The 20,887-nt window shown below is 39.0% G+C and overlaps 1 protein-coding gene across 3 annotated transcripts in view; it reads right to left on the reverse strand.

The window, feature by feature from the left end:
• LOC126260850 (patj homolog) overlaps positions 1 to 20,887 on the reverse strand; it is a 470,272-nt gene that overhangs the window by 447,917 nt on the left and 1,468 nt on the right. For all 3 annotated transcript variants that reach the window (XM_049958261.1, XM_049958262.1, XM_049958260.1), the window contains exons 2-3: positions 12,347 to 12,586; positions 2,269 to 2,496 (exon numbers count right to left, since the gene is read on the reverse strand). In XM_049958261.1, the coding sequence (XP_049814218.1) occupies positions 2,269 to 2,496; positions 12,347 to 12,514 (396 nt within the window). In that variant the 5' untranslated portion in view covers positions 12,515 to 12,586. The remainder of the gene's footprint in view (positions 1 to 2,268; positions 2,497 to 12,346; positions 12,587 to 20,887) is intronic.

Below are 20,887 nucleotides of genomic sequence, written 5' to 3' on the forward strand. Positions count from 1 at the left end.
AAAGACTTCGAATGTGTTCATTATCAGCTACATCAAGCTAGGTTCCCAGTGTGTCTATATCAATCATAAAGTTACCAATGCATGTAAAGCATGCCTGTGGAAATGCCTTCACCATCAACAAAAATGTTGCTTGTATTTCACTTAATATTCCACCTGCAAGACTGTTCCCATATAAGACAAAAGGTGCTGTGGAGAACAGTGAAACAATTTTTTAAACAGTTTTTCTTCCAGTGGTCATACAGTAGAACAGAAAAGCCTATGATGGATCTGTAAATATTAACTGTGGAATAACAAACACCTGGCTTTGAGTCACAACACATAGTTGCATATGGTCTGACAACTTAAAATTGTGAAATCATTAGGACCTGTGTTTTCTCTGGCACTTATTACCACAGTAATAAAATTAGAATAACTGAGACATACATGGAAGCCTACAAACAGCTGTTTCTTGAGGAATATCTGTCAATAGATATTGAAAAATATAAATGGTTCTGGTTGGTATCAGATACCCATGCCGCACACTGTTAAACAGGTTTTAGAATGTACAGGTGAAGAAAATGTAAATACGTAGGGGCACTGAAGCCCATGAAAATGAAAGCAGCTGTGTAATGTTTTTACAGTCCTTAGTGACAGCACTTGAGTAATGGTGCTGTTCAAATGCAGATTCCTTTTTTATTTAACAAATGCTACAAATTTAATTCCTTTACAGCGAATCATTAATAGCGACTTCCAAAAATTTCAGCATCATTAAAGTCAAATAAAAAATCATGTAAGCACTGAATGAAAAGTTGTGTGACTAACTCCATGCCATAATTTAGAAAAGAACCAATCTATGATTAATTGGTTAGCTGGCTCTTACAGACATTTTTTGGTTACAAAAACAGAAAGACAAATAGGTTCTTTAAAGCATGGCCAGTGAGTTTAGGAACAAAGATGATTAACAAAACATCTCTCCAGTTGATCAGTACATGACAGCAATTTGACAAAGTAAATTTCAATTACACCCAGTGATACAGTCAAAACAGCAAACACATCAAAAGGAATTGTGACAAAATAGTTTCCATTGAACAAACATTTGGCAAAGCAATTTCAGCCAGTGTCCATGTTTAGCGGCAGCAAAGATCAGTGCAGGTACCACCAGTCATTTGGAGCTCCTCTTTTCAAACATTTAATAACTGGAATGTAATGGTGTTCTTCAAGTCCAAACTTTCAATTAGGTCTACAGTACTTTCAATAAAAATATTACCCTTAAAATTATATGAATAACCAATACAAGCAACAACTAATATGGACACAAATAATTAATAGGATCCAACATCAAAATTGTAAGCCACAGTTTATTCCCAACTGAACTATAATAAATAGGTTTCTCTCCATTACCATATTTCTTAGAGTGTGGGTTAATATCACAAAATGATCAGTTTAATGAAGGAGAGAAAGCAAATAGAAAAGGCGGAAGCAGTGAAAGAATGCTACAAAAAGAATTAAAGGTACATAGCACAATCAAAACAATGCACCAGGACCTTCATTTCTGTGATATTGTTCTCACTGTTATTTATAATTTCTGTTTTAATATTATTTTTCTAGGTCACAGTTTCCTGTTTGTTGTGCAGTGGTACTTGTGTTGATTTCAGTGGAGAAATTAAGCATTTCAAATTTTAATATGTTTAATTTGAAATTTTTGTGATTTTTTTAATGGAATATTGATGAAAATCATATATAAAAATAACTATTCTACTGCATCTTTCTGTCTGTTCATTTAACAAATGTGCATCCCCAGAATAACTATATACATTTCACGCATTCCCTGTTGAAGACCCCTCATCAAAAGCATACAAGCAGACCAATAACTTTTCAAATCTTTGATCTAGATAAATCCACATTTATCAGGCCCCCATGTGAAGAATCCTGATTTTCAGCTTCTTAATTTTATGTGATTGGTGTGAATCTTTCAAATCATGGAATGGTAAAAAGAGTTAGAGCCATAAAGATATGAGATAAATGGGCAACACTACAATTTTTTATACAGTTACTGATTAGTAATCAAATTATGCCAGTCATTATACACTCCACAAAGACATCCCTCCACCTGTTCCCTTTCTCTCTCTGTCCCCTTTTAAGTTCATCTCCTCAGTGCATTTGTTGGCTCTTAGGCAATGTTCTTATGTAATAACTTAATGCAGCAGCTTGCTTTTTTTAAAAAAGAGAGAGAGAGAGAGAGATGCAGTTTATATAAAATCAACAAAATGCAATCTCATTTACATTTACCTGAGGAGATGATGATTCACCAGATGAACTGTGAGGAAGTTTTGCAACTGGAACTCTTTGATCATCAAACTCTTGACTGTTAGCATAATCTGGATCAAATGAAACATCATACAAGCTGACAGGAGGTGGAACATTTAATAAAAGCTTGCCACATGGTGTAATGTCAAAGTCTACAGGCAGTATTGAAGGGTGTTGTATTAATTGCTGATTTAATTCTCCCAGTGAGTCCTGCAACATAACAAGTATTGCCTGAATATATAAATGAACATAACACATATATGTAATCTAAAAATAACTATATCAAAAACAATGATTAACCCTGCATAAAAAAATCATAAACTTACCTGCAAACAAAATCTCAAAAACTCAAGCTGAGAGAGAGAGCCATTAACATTTCAAATGTTCATTTTTATGAATGCAGGACCAATTCAGTCTTCATAGTAACCACAACATAGGTATTTCAGAGAAGGCAAACATTGCTATTTAAATATCTGACAATTGCAACCAATTTCAGTAAGTGATTGGCTATGGTGTAGGCAAACAATATTAGATCTTTTCACATAATGAACTTCTTTGCATAAAGCACTGACCGTTTACATGGTTTTCTCCACCTGATGATAACTTTCAAACAATATGAGCTCCCTGAATATAACTGCATCATTTGGAAATGATATCCAAGAACATTCAGTTGTTCACACATTCATTGTTTAAACAGTAAGATAAATAGGTTCTTAAAAATGCAGCTAGAGTCTTTATAAAACAAAAATATTTCTCAGTTTGATCAATACATGATGTCAATTTGATGAAGTAGATTTCAGTTGCATTCAACAAAAAGATCAAAATCAAAAACACACCAAAAGGAGTTACAGTCAAACAATTTACATCTAACAAAAATTTGGGCACAGCAAATTCAATCGATATCAATGTTTAGTGGCAACAAACGTTAGTACAAATACAGCCAGTCACTGGAGCAAGAGAGTAATGCTAATTTTAAAGTAAGTAGAAGCTGGCTTATGTGTTTTAAATCTAGGTATGGAATTATGGAATTAGTCACATACGGTGGAAAAAACTGTTAGCTGATAAATGTAATCTATTAAATTAACAGGAAACAGAGTATTTTGAGAAAAAAATTGCTTTTCCTCCTGTTGTTTTTTTTTTAGATAGTTTAAAATGTATATGATAAAACTAGAATTTTAAAAGACTGTTATGTCTGAAACAAAGGAGGCCTGTTTGCATTATATCACTATAGTACAGCGTCAGCTATTTGAATACTGATCAATGGAAACATTAGTTAACCAAAAACATCCCAGTTGCCAAGTTTAAAGTTGTGTGCACATCAAATAAAAGTTCTGCTGGTGCTCGGCTGACCACCTTGACAGTTTTCCCCTCCTTGCAAACCATCATTGTCATTGCCAGATGAGGTACTGGTGAAGTAAAGCTGTCAGGACAGGTTGTGAATCATATTTAGTCAGGTTAGCTAGTAGAATACTTGACTGTGAAAGGCAAAGGCCCCACATTTGAGTCCTGGTCTGGAACACAGTTTTAATCTGGCAGGAAGTTTCACATCATTTTTTTGTTCTGTACTGATGTCTGAACCTCTGTAGATGACAGAGTGTGCTCTTGTTGTGCCAGTCACAATCTTGACTAAACACACACACATTGTTCTTAGTGTTTCTGATAAGGAGGTGAAAACTGTGCTAGAAGATCAAGCTTGACTCAGGGATATGGAGTTGGAAGCACAACAACATTTGTGATTAAAAAGAACAGCGATTCCATTGCAAAATTTTCAAGTGCACTTGACAAAAAGCCTGCACAAAAGAACAATGGAAGTGGCAGAAAAACAGGATTTAGACAATGCAGTTTACACATGGTTGAAGCAAGAATGCAGCCAAGAACAACTAATAAATGGACATTTAATTTATGAAAAATCTATTGAAATGAATAAGAAACAAGGGAGTAACGCCGATTTTAAAGTCGCTAACACTTGGCTTAAATATTTCAAATCTAGCATGGAATTAGGAAATTAAGACATAAATATTGGAACAAACTGTGATCTGATATTGAAGTTCCACTGCATATTTCAAAGCATATATTTACAAATTGATTGATAAGGAGCACTAAAAAATAAATCTATAATGCTTGTGAAACTGGTTTACACTGGAAAAAAATGCCAACAATAGGCCTAGTTTCTAATGCTATACTCCTATGCCTCGTTTAAAGGCAAGTAAATCATACATCACTGCAATGGCATACGGAAATGTGTGTGAAACACAGGCTACCTTTGCAAATCTTATGGAAGTCTACAAAACTATGTCACTTTAAGAAACAAGGACTGCCAGTCACCTACAACAAGCAAAAGATTTGTGGATGGAAACAAACATTATTAAATAATAGTAGAACACTGTATTTATCCCTAAACTCATAAAGTTTCAGGTAGCAACTGGAAATTATGGAAATGTTTTGCTGTTGGTTGATAATGTTCCAAGTCAACCTTCAAACATTTTACTTGAAGTAGAAAATGGATAGTCTGAAGTTTTTTATGCCTCCAAACATTACTTAAGTTCTCGAAATATGGACTACGGCATAATTGAAAGCTCCAAATTTTATTACAGAAATGCATTTCTGCATATGATATGGACTGGGGAAAACAGTTCAGCAACTGTACCAGGAAAATGACTTGAAGGTTGTTATGTATAAGGCAGCTGAAGCTGGAGCTCCACTAGCAAAAGCTTGGAATACAATCTTTTTTTCTGATGACTCTATCAAACCACCTAATAATCAGTTTGTATCCATACTGTTCGGGCAAACTACAGACTCTTCAGGATTTGAAGAATACCAGCAGGAAAATATTCAAAACTGGCTTCAATGTGATGTTGATGACCCTGATTACAAGTACTAACAGACAATGAAATAATTGCCAATGTTATCAATAACCAAGACCCTTGCAATGATGAGGAAGCACCTAGCAGTAAAAACTGTAAAGAGAAAGGACCATCCACTGAGGAAGCTGTAATGTTGTCAAATTGAAGTATTTAAAATTCTCAGGAAATTTAGCAACAACAAAATGAGCCTCAGCTCTGATGCAAAACCAATATTTGGACTTCTTTTCCTTCACTTTGTAGTCAGTTCTCAGTTCTCTGTGCTGTTTATGAGATGTGCGATATAAACTACAGACTTTGCATCAAATGTCTATGGGTAACAGATCATGTCACTGTGAACAACTTTTTTTTGGAGACAAAATATTTGCTGATGAGCGCTCTGGCCGAGCTCCTGTCTAGCACTCTAAGAGCAGTGGTGCGTGGCGCCAAGAAGAGAGGAGATAAGGAAGGCTGCAGCGAGACGCCACTAGAGTTAGATAGTCATCTTGTCATGCACCAAGCAGTTTGTCAGCAATGCTGCTTGTATTCAATTAGATTTATGTTGTGCATTACAAATACCATAGGTACTATACCACAACTGTCCAAGAAAAGAAATACACACTTGTTTAAACAAAGAAAATCTGGAGAAGCCACATCATTCAGTGTAGAATGGAAACTAATTTCCTTTTCATATTGTTCGAAGACTATGCAAAGTGCTTATTATGCCATCACACTATTATGAGATGAAGAACACTCATTGAAACTCAGCCACAAAGATGATATAATGCACTTCTGGCAAAAAACAGTGAATGCTGGCTGAACTGAATGCGGCAATTAGGGAAAAAACTGAGTTGAGAGTAAGTAGAGTAGTGATAAATTCTTTTATGGTCAACATCACAAATTATTCGAAACCATTACATCTATTAATGGAAGGGGAGAATCATTTGGTAACAGATATATCAGACAAGACTGATGTTATCAAACAAAAGTAAACCCTATGAAAAGGGCTTCAACTTCAGGACATGTAACATTTCCTACAACTCAGAGGGACCAGTTATGACTGATTACATTTCAGTTGCTGAAACATTTCACCACAAGAACTCAAAGAATTCCAAGACTTGGCATGACTGAACACTGATTTTGCTCTATTTTTTACAATATTCTCGTTTTTGGTTACTAATGTAGCTCATTACTTCAAACTTGAGCGGATAGATGTTCAGTGGAGCAACTGGCCCAATGACCTATTTGTCCCATCCAGAAATTTACAACACTTTTTCAACTGTCTTCGCCCCCCCCCCCAAAAAAAATGCGCGCACACACACACACACACACACACACACACACACACACATACACACACACACACACACACACGATATTCTTAAAGCCACTGAAGTTAATTCAATGTTTTGTTTCAAACAAGTGTGTGAACGTGATTCCTCAATTTCTCCAGGCGTATTTTATGACGAAATAAATCTCAGGTGAACAGCCTGGTATGAGTATGCGTAGGGCACAATATTTCAGCAATCGACCACGTTGCCATCATCAGGTGCGCTGATGTACTGACCGGCGGTGGGCTGGTGCCATGTATATATAGGACAATCCCCCTCCCACTCCTCCCTCAGGCAGTTCCCATGAGCCGGTGCAGTCTGCGCCCCGCATGCGATCCAGGTGCAGTGTCTGTTCTCCTGCCGTATGGGCACTGCATCTTAGGTCTTCTCGTTCAGGAGGGTCTGCCAGCACTGCCCTCGTTATTCTTCCCTCCTTCCCCGAAGTTGGTACACTCTGGTAAATATCCCTTTTCTTCTTAATCCGGGTGATCACGGGTTCCCACGCCTTGCTAAGGATGTAACCGCTGTCATGATTTACTTGTGGCTCCCTTACTCTGATCTCTATGGTTCTATGACAGAAGCAATCCTGACAGGAACAGCTGCACCTCCAGAAGCAACAACAGCTGCAGCAGGAGCAGATGCAGGAGCTACTCAGAGTGTAAAATTGATCTGCTCTCATATTGTGCTGGTGACGGGTCAGGCATCTACAGACAAGTCTTCTCCCTATGATTCCTGATGCCATTCACCAGTTTCGACGAGTTTGTGGTAGGTGGGATAATTACCTGTGCCAATTCTTGCTGCACCTCCAAGTAAGCCATAGAATCGATCCAGCTGCCAATGACGCCTTGCTATTGTCCAGCAGTGCATGGTTGTATGAAATCATGTAGAATTTGGAGCCCCCAACCAAGCCTGAGCAATTTAACTTTGAGGAACTCTGTCAGTTGCTCATGCAGTATTTTGGACATCAAGCACATGTGGAGGCAGCACAGATGCAGTTTAACCAGCAACCTAAGTCACCTGGAGCAGTCGTATGTGGTCTGAATTGTTGACCTGCAAGATCACTAACACAGATGTCAGTTTGAGTGCACACGCCCTAACTGGGATGTGATAATCTGATTAGCCCCCAGACATGAGGTACAAATTTGGGCATTGGCTTGTCTGACTCTTCTTTAGCTGAAGTTGCTTATACGGGGTGTTACAAAAAGGTACGGCCAAACTTTCAGGAAAAATTCCTCACACACAGATAAAGAAAGGATGTTACGTGGACTTGTGTCCGGAAATGCTTAATTTCCATGTTAGAGCTCATTTTAGTTTTGTCAGTATGTACTGTACTTCCTCGATTCACCACCAGTTGGCCCAATTGAAGGAAGGTAATATTGACTTCAGTGCTTGTGTTGACATGCGACTCATTGCTCTACAGTACTAGCATCAAGCACATGAGTACGTAGCATCAACAGGTTAGTGTTCATCACGAACGTGGTTTTGCAGTCAGTGCAATGTTTACAAATGCGAAGTTGGCAGATGCCCATTTGATGTACGGATTAGCAAGGGACAATAGCCGTGGCGCGGTACGTTTGTATCGAGACAGATTTCCAGAACGAAGGTGTCCTGACAGGAAGACGTTCGAAGCAATTGATCGGCGTCTCAGGGAGCACAGAACATTCCAGCCTATGACTCGTGACTGGGGAAGACCTAGAACGACAAGGACACCTGCAATGGACGAGGCAATTCTTCGTGCAGTTGACGATAACCCTAATGTCAGCGTCAGAGAAGTTGCTGCTGTACAAGGTAACGTTGACCATGTCACTGTATGGAGAGTGCTACGGGAGAACCAGTTGTTTCCGTACCATGTACAGCGGGTGCAGGCACTATAAGCAGCTGATTGGCCTCCACGGGTACACTTCTGCAACTGGTTCATCCAACAATGTGTCAATCCTCATTTCAGTGCAAATGTTCTCTTTACGGATGAGGCTTCATTCCAACCTGATCAAATTGTAAATTTTCACAATCAACATGTGTGGGCTGACGAGAATCCGCATACAATTGTGCAATCACGTCATCAACACAGATTTTCTGTGAACGTTTGGGCAGGCATTGTTGGTGATGTCTTGATTGGGCCCCATGTTCTTCCACCTACGCTCAATGGAGCACGTTATCATGATTTCATATGGGATACTCTACCTGTGCTGCTAGAACATGTGCCTTTACAAGTACGACACAACATGTGGTTCATGCACGATGGAGCTCCTGCACATTTCAGTCGAAGTGTTCGTACGCTTCTCAACAATAGATTCAGTGACCGATGGATCGGTAGAGGCGGACCAATTCCATGGCCCCCACGCTCTCCTGACCTCAACCCTCTTGACTTTCATTTATGGGGGCATTTGAAAGCTCTTGTCTACGCAACCCCGGTACCAAATGTAGAGACTCCTCGTGCTCGTATTGTGGACGGCTGTGATACAATACACCATTCTCCAGGACTGCATCAGCGCATCAGGGATTCCATGCGACGGAGGGTGGATGCATGTATCCTCGCTGATGGAGGACATTTTGAACATTTCCTGTAACAAAGTGTTTGAAGTCACGCTGGTACGTTCTGTTGCTGTGTGTTTCCATTCCATGATTAATGTGATTTGAAGAGAAGTAATAAAATGAGCTCTAACATGGAAAGTAAGTGTTTCCGGACACATGTCCACATAACATATTTTCTTTCTTTGTGTGTGAGGAATGTTTCCTGAAAGTTTGGCCGTACCTTTTTGTAACACCCTGTATTGCTGAAGCACAAGAACTTACAGCAGCTACATGGGACATAATTTTGACAACTGGCAGGTGGCGAAGTTACATATGCACAGTGAACAGCCCCAGTGCCAAGTTAGGTTATCTTCGACTGAGTCACCATGAGGCAACACTGCTGACGATTTGAGTGCGGTGATATCACATTGCAGCCTGCCTCCGTCCATGACTAGCTTGGCAGGTACAAGTCAGTCAAAAATTTGGGGTCCCCATTCACTTCATTTTATGGGCTCTCAGTGTCACTCTTCATCTGAATTTGTTTCTTTTCAATGGGCAAGATAGTGGTTCTGCTCTTATTGTCATTCTGTACACATTGGACAGGATTGCCCGTACATACATAGGTGCCATGTGTGGGGTATGCTGAAAAGTATGCCACTTGGTTTAAGTTTGTGACAATTGGTAAGCTGCAGGATGGTCTTTGGAGGCCCCAGGGTTTTCCCTGGACTCAGAGGCTGCCTCCAATGCCCCACGAGCTTTGCCCCAGCAAATTCCGCTAACATTGATCTTGGATAGGCAACCAACAGATTTCAGGTTGACTCAGGGGCAATGGTCAGCATTAATTAACTTACGCATGTACAGGCTCTCAGGCTGCCCTGTGTTGCAATGGCCACTGTCTCAAGTAGCATCTTACTTGTAACAGCACATTTCACTGCAGAGGAAATTCTCCGTCTCAGTATGTTATAAGAATGTGGCATGGCAACTTACATTGTTAGTGGTAAATTCACCATTTGGCAGCAAATATTTTTTTCAGCTAGACTCTTTTTCTGTTTTTGAATTCCTGATCATTGATGAAGTTCACTTAATGTCCCATTTGGTCCCCTTTCAAGATTTGGACTCCTTACTATGGTCATACAACTAGCTATTTGAAAATACCTTTAGTTGGGTGAAAAATTTTAAAGCCTATGTCTCCCTTCTGCAGTCACCAATACATTAACTTTTTGTGAAAACCTCATTCCCTTTCCATGTGCAACAAGGTTAAGGGTGAGTTGCAGCAATGGCAGAAATTCTTGAGTCATCTCTCCTATTTTTTCTGGTCAACATGCCACCCTTCTGGTGGTGATTCAGAATCTGAATCCCAAATGCATCTTTGCAGTAATTTTAAGCAATGTGGACTCATATCCTATTCCACATCCACATGAGTTGTTCGTGAAGTTGTCAAGGGACCAGCATTTCTCCCACATCAACTTGTGTGACGAATACCTGCAGGTGTCACTGAATGTTGCTTCTCAGCATTTTTCAGTACTCAACACCCCTTTTAGCGGTTATCAGTTAAGCACTTGCCTTTTGGAATTTCATCCACCCCTGGAATTTATCAAAGATATTTGGAGTATTCTTTTAAGGACATCCCCTGTTATATAAACTACCTCAATGACATCTGGGTCACAGGCTCCACATGTGATGAGCATTTATGCAATTTGCAGGCAGCTTTCCAAAGTCATCTGGAGAATGGCCTTCATTGCAAATTGGAAAAATATAGCTTTTTGCCCCAAAGATGCATTCTCTAGGACACTTGATTAACAAAGATAGTGGCTTCCTTACACACGAGCATGTCAAAACCATCATCAACTGGTTGACACCCAAGAACTTGAAGCAGCTTCAGTCCTTTTAGGGCAAGATTTCTTGTTATGCCAGTTCACTGCACAGGCTGTGCACACCATTAACCAGCTTTGCCAATAGGATGTCAAATCTATGTGGTCTGCAGACTGTCAACAGGCTTTTCAGTCTCTCAAGCAGCATTTGTTCTGTGCCCTCTGTTTGGCTTATTTTACACTGGGTACTACTGGAGTATCCCAGTATGGCATTGGTGTATCCTGCTGCATCGGAACCCAGATGACACTGAACACGCCTTTGCTTACACATTAAAGATATGATCGGCAGTGCAAACTAACTATTCACAGGTGTGAAGGGAGGCACTTTCTGTCTTTTTGGTATTAATAAGGTTGTGTGTTTTTCTTAAAAAAAATAATAAATACAAAAAAAAATTTAGTTCTACTCATCACGAACCACAGGCCATTGATTTCATTATTCGGCCTACATTCTAAGCTAATGGATAGGACTTTCCACCGTGTTATCCATTAGGATGAATGAGCATTGTCAGAGAATGTATACTGGCAACACACAATATCCTGCTGCAGAGCATGTTCTGCAACATGATAGCTGTAACCTCAGTGCCTGTTTCACCTCATATTCCATCTGGATTCTCCCTCCTGACACCAGTTCCTCAGAACTCCACATGTGGGAACTCGTATTACAACATGTGCTAGGTTCTTGTCATCCACCTGGCCTAAATTTACATTAATTTCTGTGGTCACATCATTTATTTTCAGTAATTATTCCTTTTCTTCGCTCCTTTCTATTTTACTGTATCTTTTATTTTTCCCTCCTATTTATCCCCCCTCTCCCCCTCCCCGTCTATATGTACTAGCACTTAGCTTTCCAGCTCTCCACCCATATTGACCTTGCATGTGCTCTTTCAGTAATCTGCATCTTGATTATTACCCTACCTTTCACCTTTAAGTTACATTTTCAAATCCCATCCTATACAGACACTAACAATCAGTCTTCACTTCTCATCTTATCTGGTAAATCTCCCCCGACCCAGGGACCTGGGCGACTTTTCTGTTAATCTCCCCATTTCCTAAAAATTGCCAGTCCTTTCCCTTCATCCCTCTTCCTTTCCCTTCAATCCTTCTGCAAAAAGAAAGAATCACTATCTCAGAAAGCTTGCATATTTCCAAATTCTTTATGCACTTGTTGAGTAGATTTTTTTATCCGTCCAGTTATATTATAATAAGGAATTTGTTACAAATGTTTATTTTTAATTATTCCTGCATAGTTCATGATATGGATGGTTAATGTTAATAAACTATCTTTGAGTTATTATCTTTGTCACCCATCATTCTCATCCCATACCATTCCAACCTCCTTCCCCTCTCTGTATTTTCTACTTTTTATCAGTACATTTTTGGAATTTTGCCCCCTTTAAGTAAGTATTCACCATCTCCTCCTAATTTTATACTATCCTCAACTGGGTTTTCTTTAGGTATAATTAACTTAATATGTCTGAGATTAAAGAATACTTTTCATGTCACTAACCTGGATTGTAACAATGCTCCGAAGAATAGGATTCTCAAGCACTGAAATGAGAAGGTCCAAATCATCCTTTGTCTGTGCTTGAAGCTTGGCATCATCACTCACATCAATTGTGTGCTGGATGTGTTCTAGCAACTGCAGAGCTGTGGAAATATCAGCTTGCAGTGGCATGGTCTCGTGCTTCTAGGGGCTGAGTGAGTATATTTTACATTAATCTGCTAGATCCCAAATGAAAAAGCTGATCTGAAAGAAAAAACACAGATAACGTTGTTAGTTGTTACATATCATGCTCCAGATAATAAGTAAAGCAACAGTGCTCTCTCTCTCTCTCTCTCTCTCTCTCTCTCTCTCTCTCCCTCCCTCCCTCCCTCCCCTCCTCCCCAACAACAACACACACACACACACACACACACACACACACATTAATTTTATTGAAAGCTTCTGTGAACCTTCTGAAGTTGAAGGTTTTCAGTGCAAGCTTGTTAATGAGGAGATATACATATATTTTATAATGAAATTTGTAGAAATGTAACACAAAGAAAAATAAATCAGTTAAACATAAAAAAAGTAGGGCCCAATGTATCAAAATTTTCAGGGTAGGTGGTACAATGTGTGTACCACCATTTCTCTTAGCTAAAATGCAAGGCAGTAAAAAAACATACTACTTAATTTTGAAGCCCTGACTCTTCCAGCATTGTTCCCACTATGACTAAGAGATGTGAGAAGTAGTATTGTTCCAAATATTCCATGCGTGGCTACAGTGTCAGTGGTTTCTGGGCAAGGAACTGGCACCAGGTAGGGTACCAAATGTGTTCCATTCGCATCAGATCAGGCAAATTTGGTGGCCAAGAAATCAATGTGAATTCACTATCACACTTCTAAAAATCACTGTAGCATATTGTGGCCTGTAATACGCCATCACCATCGCAGAAGGCATCAAGCATGAGGGGGTGCAGGTGATCTGCAATAATGTTCACATAGTCCACGTCACAGTGCCACTGACTACAACCATAGGTCCCACGTAACATCAGATGAAAGCCCCCTATAGCATAATACTGCCCCCAATGGCCTGAGTCTGTGTCACAGAGCATGTTCCTGGCATCGTCCACTTGTGTGACAGTGCATTCAGATGCGACCACTGACCAGGTATAACAATAAATGTGATTCACCTGACACAGCCCAATCTCTATGGATCCAGTTCCCACTGCAATTATAACTGAAAGTGTTATTGGTTCAACATGAGAACACGTAGGGTTTGTTGCTGTGGAGCACCGGGTTCTACAAGTGCATTGAATAATGTGCTTGAAACACTTCTGCCTGCACCAGTATCATACTTTGATGTCAGATCTGCCACAGATCACCACCTATCCTGTTTACAAAGTGAGCAAGTCCCCGAACTCCACTGTCTATGATGGAGCATAGATGTACATCACTTTTCGCCTACTTCAATAACTTTACTCTGATGCTCAAAACAGTAGCAAACAAACAGCTTCATCAATTCTGAGATGCTCATCCCCAGACACTGGACCCTAACAATCTGCCTTTTGTCAAAGTCGCTTATGTCAGTGGACTGCCCCATAATCACTAGAATGATTCCATTTATCCCTGCTCTAATCATTCTCTTCGCCTACCAAATTACATGCCCGCAGCATCACTGGACAACATTCAGTCTTGCAGTGGGCACTGGCCATAATGTTTCCTCACTGTTGTTGGTTGGTTGTTTTGGGGGAGGGACCAAACAGCGAGGTCATCAGTCCCAGCTCACTGATGTATATGCCAATCTGAGTACTGCAAGATTTTTGTATCAAGCATGACAGGAATTGTTACATTTGAGTTCAGTATATGTTTTTAGTCTGGAGTTGATACATACTAGGCACGCCAATAATTTTGTCACTCTCTTCGTGTGTCCTCCTTTTCAATGTAACTTGAGTTGATGTTACATGTGGTTACTTGTATTATGTCACATCTTTCTCTCAAAATGACATTGCGAATCTCGTATCCCTCAAACTGATATCCATGGCTATTTCAAACAGTCTTACCTTCCTCCCCTTTCCCTGTCACTCACAGAGAAAAATTTATCAGTAATAAACGACTCAGATCTATTGCTTAACTGTTAAAGGTTACTGCCCTGGCTTCTATGTTTTATTGCAGGTCTTTAAATAATGTGTATTATTCCCCAGTACCCTTATATGATAAGAGTATGCTTGTACAAATTTTGTTCTTCAACCTTAAATAGTTACAGAAATACCACATTTTATGTCTCAACGACTGTTTCAGTGTAATGCAATTGTGATCTATCCAGTTAGTATACATGACTTTCTCACCACATTCAAGTCTGTCATACCCACTTGTTACTAATTATTTATATTATTTTTATGTCCTTGGATTACTTAAGCTGGAGTACTGATATAATATTTTAACATTCACCTTCTATAAATCTGTAAACAGTAAACTGTTATGTTGTATCATAATTATATAGGCCATTTTTCCTCTCTTTCTCGGAGGCAGGAAAAAGAAAGAATGAAAGAAAACGAGACAGAGAGAGTGAGATGAGAGTGAGAAAGAGAAATGAAGTAACTGAAACAGTATAGTTGGTTGTAACAATATTAGAGAAGGAAAGTAGCCACTCACCATATAGTAGAGATGCTGAGTTACAGATATGCACAAAAAACAATTCTCACAATTATAGCTTTTGGCCATTTAAGTCCTTGTCAACACACACACACACACACACACACACACACACACACACACTAACACAACTGCAGTCTCCGGCAACTGAAACCACACTGTGTAGTTGATTGGTTTGATTATACTTCACTGGCCATTTGCTAAAACTGAATCCAAGTCCCTAGCTAGGTTTGCAAGCCCCATTTTATCAGAAAATACAAGCAAAAGGTATGTCAAAATGTTGCCCATTAATAACCATAAGCCACAAGAAACTGGAAATTGCTGTGAATGGGTACGTCAGGAAAACTACTGGGGGTTATGTACCACAAGTAGCTCAATTAATACTATCTCCTGTGGGTATTCTCCTCTACGTGAAGTACAGGATCTATTACAACCCATTCACTTCACCTTGAATGGCATTTACAGAGGAGGCAGGAACCAATAAGTGCCAACGGTGTTGCAGCTATCACCCTAACCTTCAAGTATGAGCAGCTCTCACTAAAACTGAAACTTAGCTTGTGAGACACACTACACAAGGTATGAAGCCCGATGCTCTGTGGGTCAAGAGAATCCAAGTGCATAAGAGTAGGGATCTGTTAGTCATCAGCAGTTCAAACATATGAAAATAATAGTAGCCTATGACAGTAATGGTAACGACAGTAACAGTTGGGAATTATCAAGCGGGATGTCTCATTCAACATTTTGAAGACGCATTTCTGGCAGGCCTAAGGTAAAAGGGTGCAGACTGTGCCACACAAGGGAACATATAATTCTTCTTGTCTTGGTTCCAAGACCAAGTTTCAGTGACAGTCCGAGAAGGTTGAGACAACCAGCCTTGCACATGGAATACTGACTAAGTTCACAATCTGCAGAGTTGCACCCCAGAACTGATTGTGGCTCATTGGTTCAGAGTCAAGCGGAAGGCAAGAACCAGAGACTTTGAAGACTTTGTGATAAGCTAGGCTGCGACTTCCTACAGTTGTGTCAAAAGACTGAGAACTGCAGGGCCAACCTAAATGTGTCACGAGTGCACAGTACATCAAAGGCTGCTACTCAGATAGCGGATACATGTGGGGGCTTAAATGGGGGATTTTTAAATTAGGTGACTCTACATCCAGCCCCGATAATGGTACTTGTAGGAGATCCCACAGAAGCAGGAAAAAGTACAAAGAAATGCCGTCACCCACTTGCCCCCACATACAAGACTACTAAATTCCCAGTGATCAAATGCAGAAGAAGTATTAGTAACAATGTCCCAGAGTGTAATGCGCTAATAAAAAGCAGCTGAGTTCACATATACTAAGTTCAGAATGTTGGCTAAAAACCAAAATTAGTAGCAATGATATTTTGAGGTAGATCTAAGAGTTTATCAAAAGATAAGCTAATTGGAATTGGAAGCAGTGTATATGTCATCACTACAGACCTGAAAACATGTCATCTATTTTTTTGTGAAATTAGTACCATTCTTGGTAAATGACTGCATGTAAAAATTGACAATAAACTAGAATAAATAACTTGTGGAGTGGGATGTTTGCTTTTGCAAAAACTTCAACAGTTTTCTTCTTTGGTGGTATTTTTAAGCTTGCAACAGGTTGTGTAGTGTGTTGCCTCAGTAGTGTGACAGGATTTGTGATCTCCATCAGAAAGTTCACACTTCGTTGTAATTGCTGGGAAGTAATCTGGTCAAAATCAAGGAGACATCTGTAGTACCCCACGGAAGTGTGGTTGGCCCTATATAAACAATTTAGAAGACAATCTCAACAGCCCTTTTAGATTGTTTGCAGATGACACTGCCGTTAACCATCTAGAAAAATCATAAGAAGATCAAAACAAACTGCAAAATGATTTAGACAAGATACCTATATGGCGTGACAAGTGGCAATTCAACCTAAACAATAAAAAGTGTTGGGTCCTCCACATGAGTACTAAAAAACATTACGTTAAATTTTTGTTACATGATAAATGCCTATGGATTATAATTACAAACAACCTGCACTGGAACCATTACACACAAAATGTTGTGGAGAATGTGAACCAAAATCTGCATTTTATTGGCAGACCACTTAGAAGATGCAACAAATCTAGACTACCTACACTAGGCTTACTCATCCTCTTCAGGAGTTTTGTTCCATGGTATGTGATCCTTACCATATAGTACTGATGGAAAACATCAAAGTTCAAAGAATGGCAGCTCATTTTGTATTATCATGAAACAGGGGACAGAGTGTCACAGATATGACAACCGAGCTGGGGTGACAATCATTAAAACAAAGTTTTTATCATTGCAGTGACATCTTTTCATGAAATTTCATGCACCAATTTTTACTTCTGAACACAAAAATATTGTGTTGACTTCCATCTAACATAGGGATAAATGACCACTGTATTAAAGAGAAATCAGAGCTTGCATTTAGGTGTTCATTACCCCATGAGCCATTTAAGAGCAGAACTGTTGATAATATTCTGAAAGGTGTTCTGTGAATCCTCTGCTAAATGCTAAAGTATAAAGTGCAAAGTGGTCACATGGATGTATACGTAGATAGGATGATTATTTCTGTAGAGATGCAGCTACATTTTGTTGCCAGTGAATGGAGAGCTTTTCCAAAACTATGCATTTCTTTGCTCTTAAGGCCTAGGTCTCACGATGAGTTGCAGTACGCGGTGTGTGTCTGTCTTGTAAAGATCATTAAACAACCCACCATTGATGTGGCATTGCAGCATAACATAGAAGCATATTGTTCAGTCATTGGCTTCCTCTTTCTAAACCGGGCTTCACCATATGTTGTAACCAGAAACCAGTTATTTTTGTATATTTATATGCAGAAAATAAATCTATTTCAAACTATCTGTGATAAAATAGTTCATCATTATACAATTTGCCTCAGTGGCAGGAGACACTGGTCATGTGTGTGTGAGTTGTGTTCTATGAATGTATGTTTTCTACATTAGGAGAAGGCCTGTCTGTGACTCAACATATCCTCTAAGCGGTGAGTAGCAGTCTCTCCTCCTCATAATTCTGTCTTGGATCTTCCACTGTTTTATATACCATAGGGCACTCTAGTAGGTATATAAAAATGTGTGTATTCAAATGTAATAATTTCAAAGCAGTCAGTGACAAACTTTCAGAGAATTATGATTTTGTACAAAATAACATTTACATTTTTATTCATACATGTTTCTATGACGATCAAACATACAAATTGGAACATGGTACCACTGGGATCAATGTTTACTATACAGCATGCATGAAGTTAGTTGCTCTTGTGCATTTCACTCCTGAATGAATACTGTGGTGCTCCTTCAAACGATACAGTACATATCTCTGACTCAGAATTCCTTGAGTACAAATACAGGAACAGTATGCCATCCAAATTTATTCATAATTCCACAACCATCAGCATTAAATCCAGTGGCTTTAGTATTCCTCTCCACCCACATACATTCCCATTGGCATACTGGTCTTAATGCACTCAAGCCATGCTTTCAGCTGGACTTTACATTGGGAAGAAAACCTAATTTGATTATTTTGATAGTATGTTAAAACACACTTTTTTCACACAAATCTTACACTGTATTTGTGAACGTCCTGAGCATGGTAAATTATTGTCTCCTATGAATAGGCCTATATAAGTCATTGAGACATTATAGTTTTCTATAAATTGTTTTATTAACATGAGTCACAAAATGGAATGGTTCTCTGTAAAGGCAAGAAAGTATCTGCAACTTCATGGAAACATGGTATTAAAAAAAATACAGCGGTGTTATTAAGTACTACGAGACAGTCAACTTCTGTATTGTAGTTGGAGTCTTACTGAAATTTATATCTACATACACACTCTGCAAACCACTTTGAAATGTATGGCAGAGGGTATGACCCTTTGTATCAGTTATTAGGGCTTTTTCCCATTCCATTCATATATGGAGCACAGGAAGAATATTGCTTGAGTGCCTCTGTGCTGCCTGTAATTAGTTTAAACCGATAACTTAAAATTGGTTCTAGAAACTTTCTAAGTAGGTTTCCATGGGATACCTTGTGTCTATCTTCAAGTGCCTGCCAGTTCAGTTCTTCCAGAAACTTCATCACTCTCTCCCAATGATTGAACACACCTGTGACCATTCGTGCTGCCTTTCTTTGTATCCATTCAATACTCCCCGTTGGACTATTTGGTATGAGTCCCATAGACTTGAGCAATATTCCAAGATGGGCCACACCTGTGTTTTGTATGCAGTCTTCACTGTAGACTGACTGCATTTCCATAGTATTATACCAATGAACTGTGGTCTGCCACCTGCTTTATCTACTAATGAGACTATGTGATCACTTCATTTCACATCCCTAGAAATTGTTGCACCTAGATATTTGTATAAATTGACCAACTTCAACTGTGACTGATTAAGATTATTAATAATATTATTATTTTATTTATTTATTTTTTTCGAAAGGCGCAACTTTACATTTCAGAAAATTTAAAGCAAGTTGTTAATCTCTGCAGCACTGTGAAATCTTATCATGATCTGACTAAATATTCTGCAACTGTTTTCAGATAGTAATTTATCACAGGTAACTGCATTAACTGTAAAAAATTTCACATTATTAATAATATTTTCCGCAACTCATTAACAAAAAACATGAACAGCAAGGATCCGAATACACTTTCCAAAGGCACACCAAAAGTTGCTTCTACATCTGTTGGGCACTCTATGGAAGATAACTTGTTGCATCCTCCCTACCAAAAAATCCTCGATCCACAGACAAATTTCATTTGACACATGCATACGATCATACTTTCGATAGTAAGTGTAGATTTGGTACCAAGTCAAATGCTTCATGGAAATCAAGAAATACTGAAACCACATGACTGCCTTGATCCATGACTTTCAGTAAATCATGTGAGTGAGGTGTGAGTTAGGTTTCACATGACTAGTTTTCAGAATCCATGCTTGTTGGCATGGAGGAAGTCATTCTATTCAAGACAGCTTATTATGTTTGAGCTCATATGATGGTCTAAGATTTTACATCAAATGGATATCAAGGATATTGCACAGCAGTTTTATGAATCACTTCTGCTACCTCTCTTATAGACAAGTGTGACCTACACTTTCTTTCGACTGGCACAGTTTTTTCTTCAAGCGATCTACAGTTGATTATAGTTGAAACAGGAGGTAAGTCACTCACAAAGTCGCTATATAATATGATGGGGATTCCATCAGAGCCTGTAGCTTTGTTCAGTTTTAATGATTTCAGCTGTTTCTCAACACCACTGACACTAATACCTATTTCACTCATCTTTTCAGTGGTACAAGGATTAAAATGGTGCAATTCTGTTGTGTTTTGTGTGTAAAAGAATATTTGAAAACTGAGATAAACCTTTAAGCTTTAACTTTGCTTCCGTTCCTGTCCTATTCGCTAGGAACTGGACACTAACTTCAGTGCCAATAACAGCCCTTACAATGACAAGAATACCTTTGGGTTCTGTGAATTGCTCTCTTGACACAAACATTTTTTTCCATTTGCATCTGTCTGTCTACAGCCCTCACCTTTGTTCTTCACCTGTTATGCAGTAGTCTCTGTTTCTGTAGTTTTTATATAGTGACTCTTTTATTGAGTATACATCTGTCCATGCATGGTGAACTATTGTTTAAAAATTGAGCCACAATTCCTTTAAATGCTCCTGCCCTGAGCTAAAAGTTCCACATTACTCACTGAGACACAATTCCACTGCTTCTTTATCTAGTTTAATGAACACAGAAGTCTTTCTACTCATTGTAGATGACATTTGTACTTTGATAATTGTTGCTACAATTGCCTGATCGTCACTAATATACCAGTATCGCAGAGGACATCCTCAAAGGTGACAGGTCTGTCTGTTGCCA

This window comes from Schistocerca nitens, chromosome 5, assembly GCF_023898315.1.
Source record: "Schistocerca nitens isolate TAMUIC-IGC-003100 chromosome 5, iqSchNite1.1, whole genome shotgun sequence".
Classification (NCBI taxonomy): domain Eukaryota; kingdom Metazoa; phylum Arthropoda; class Insecta; order Orthoptera; family Acrididae; genus Schistocerca; species Schistocerca nitens.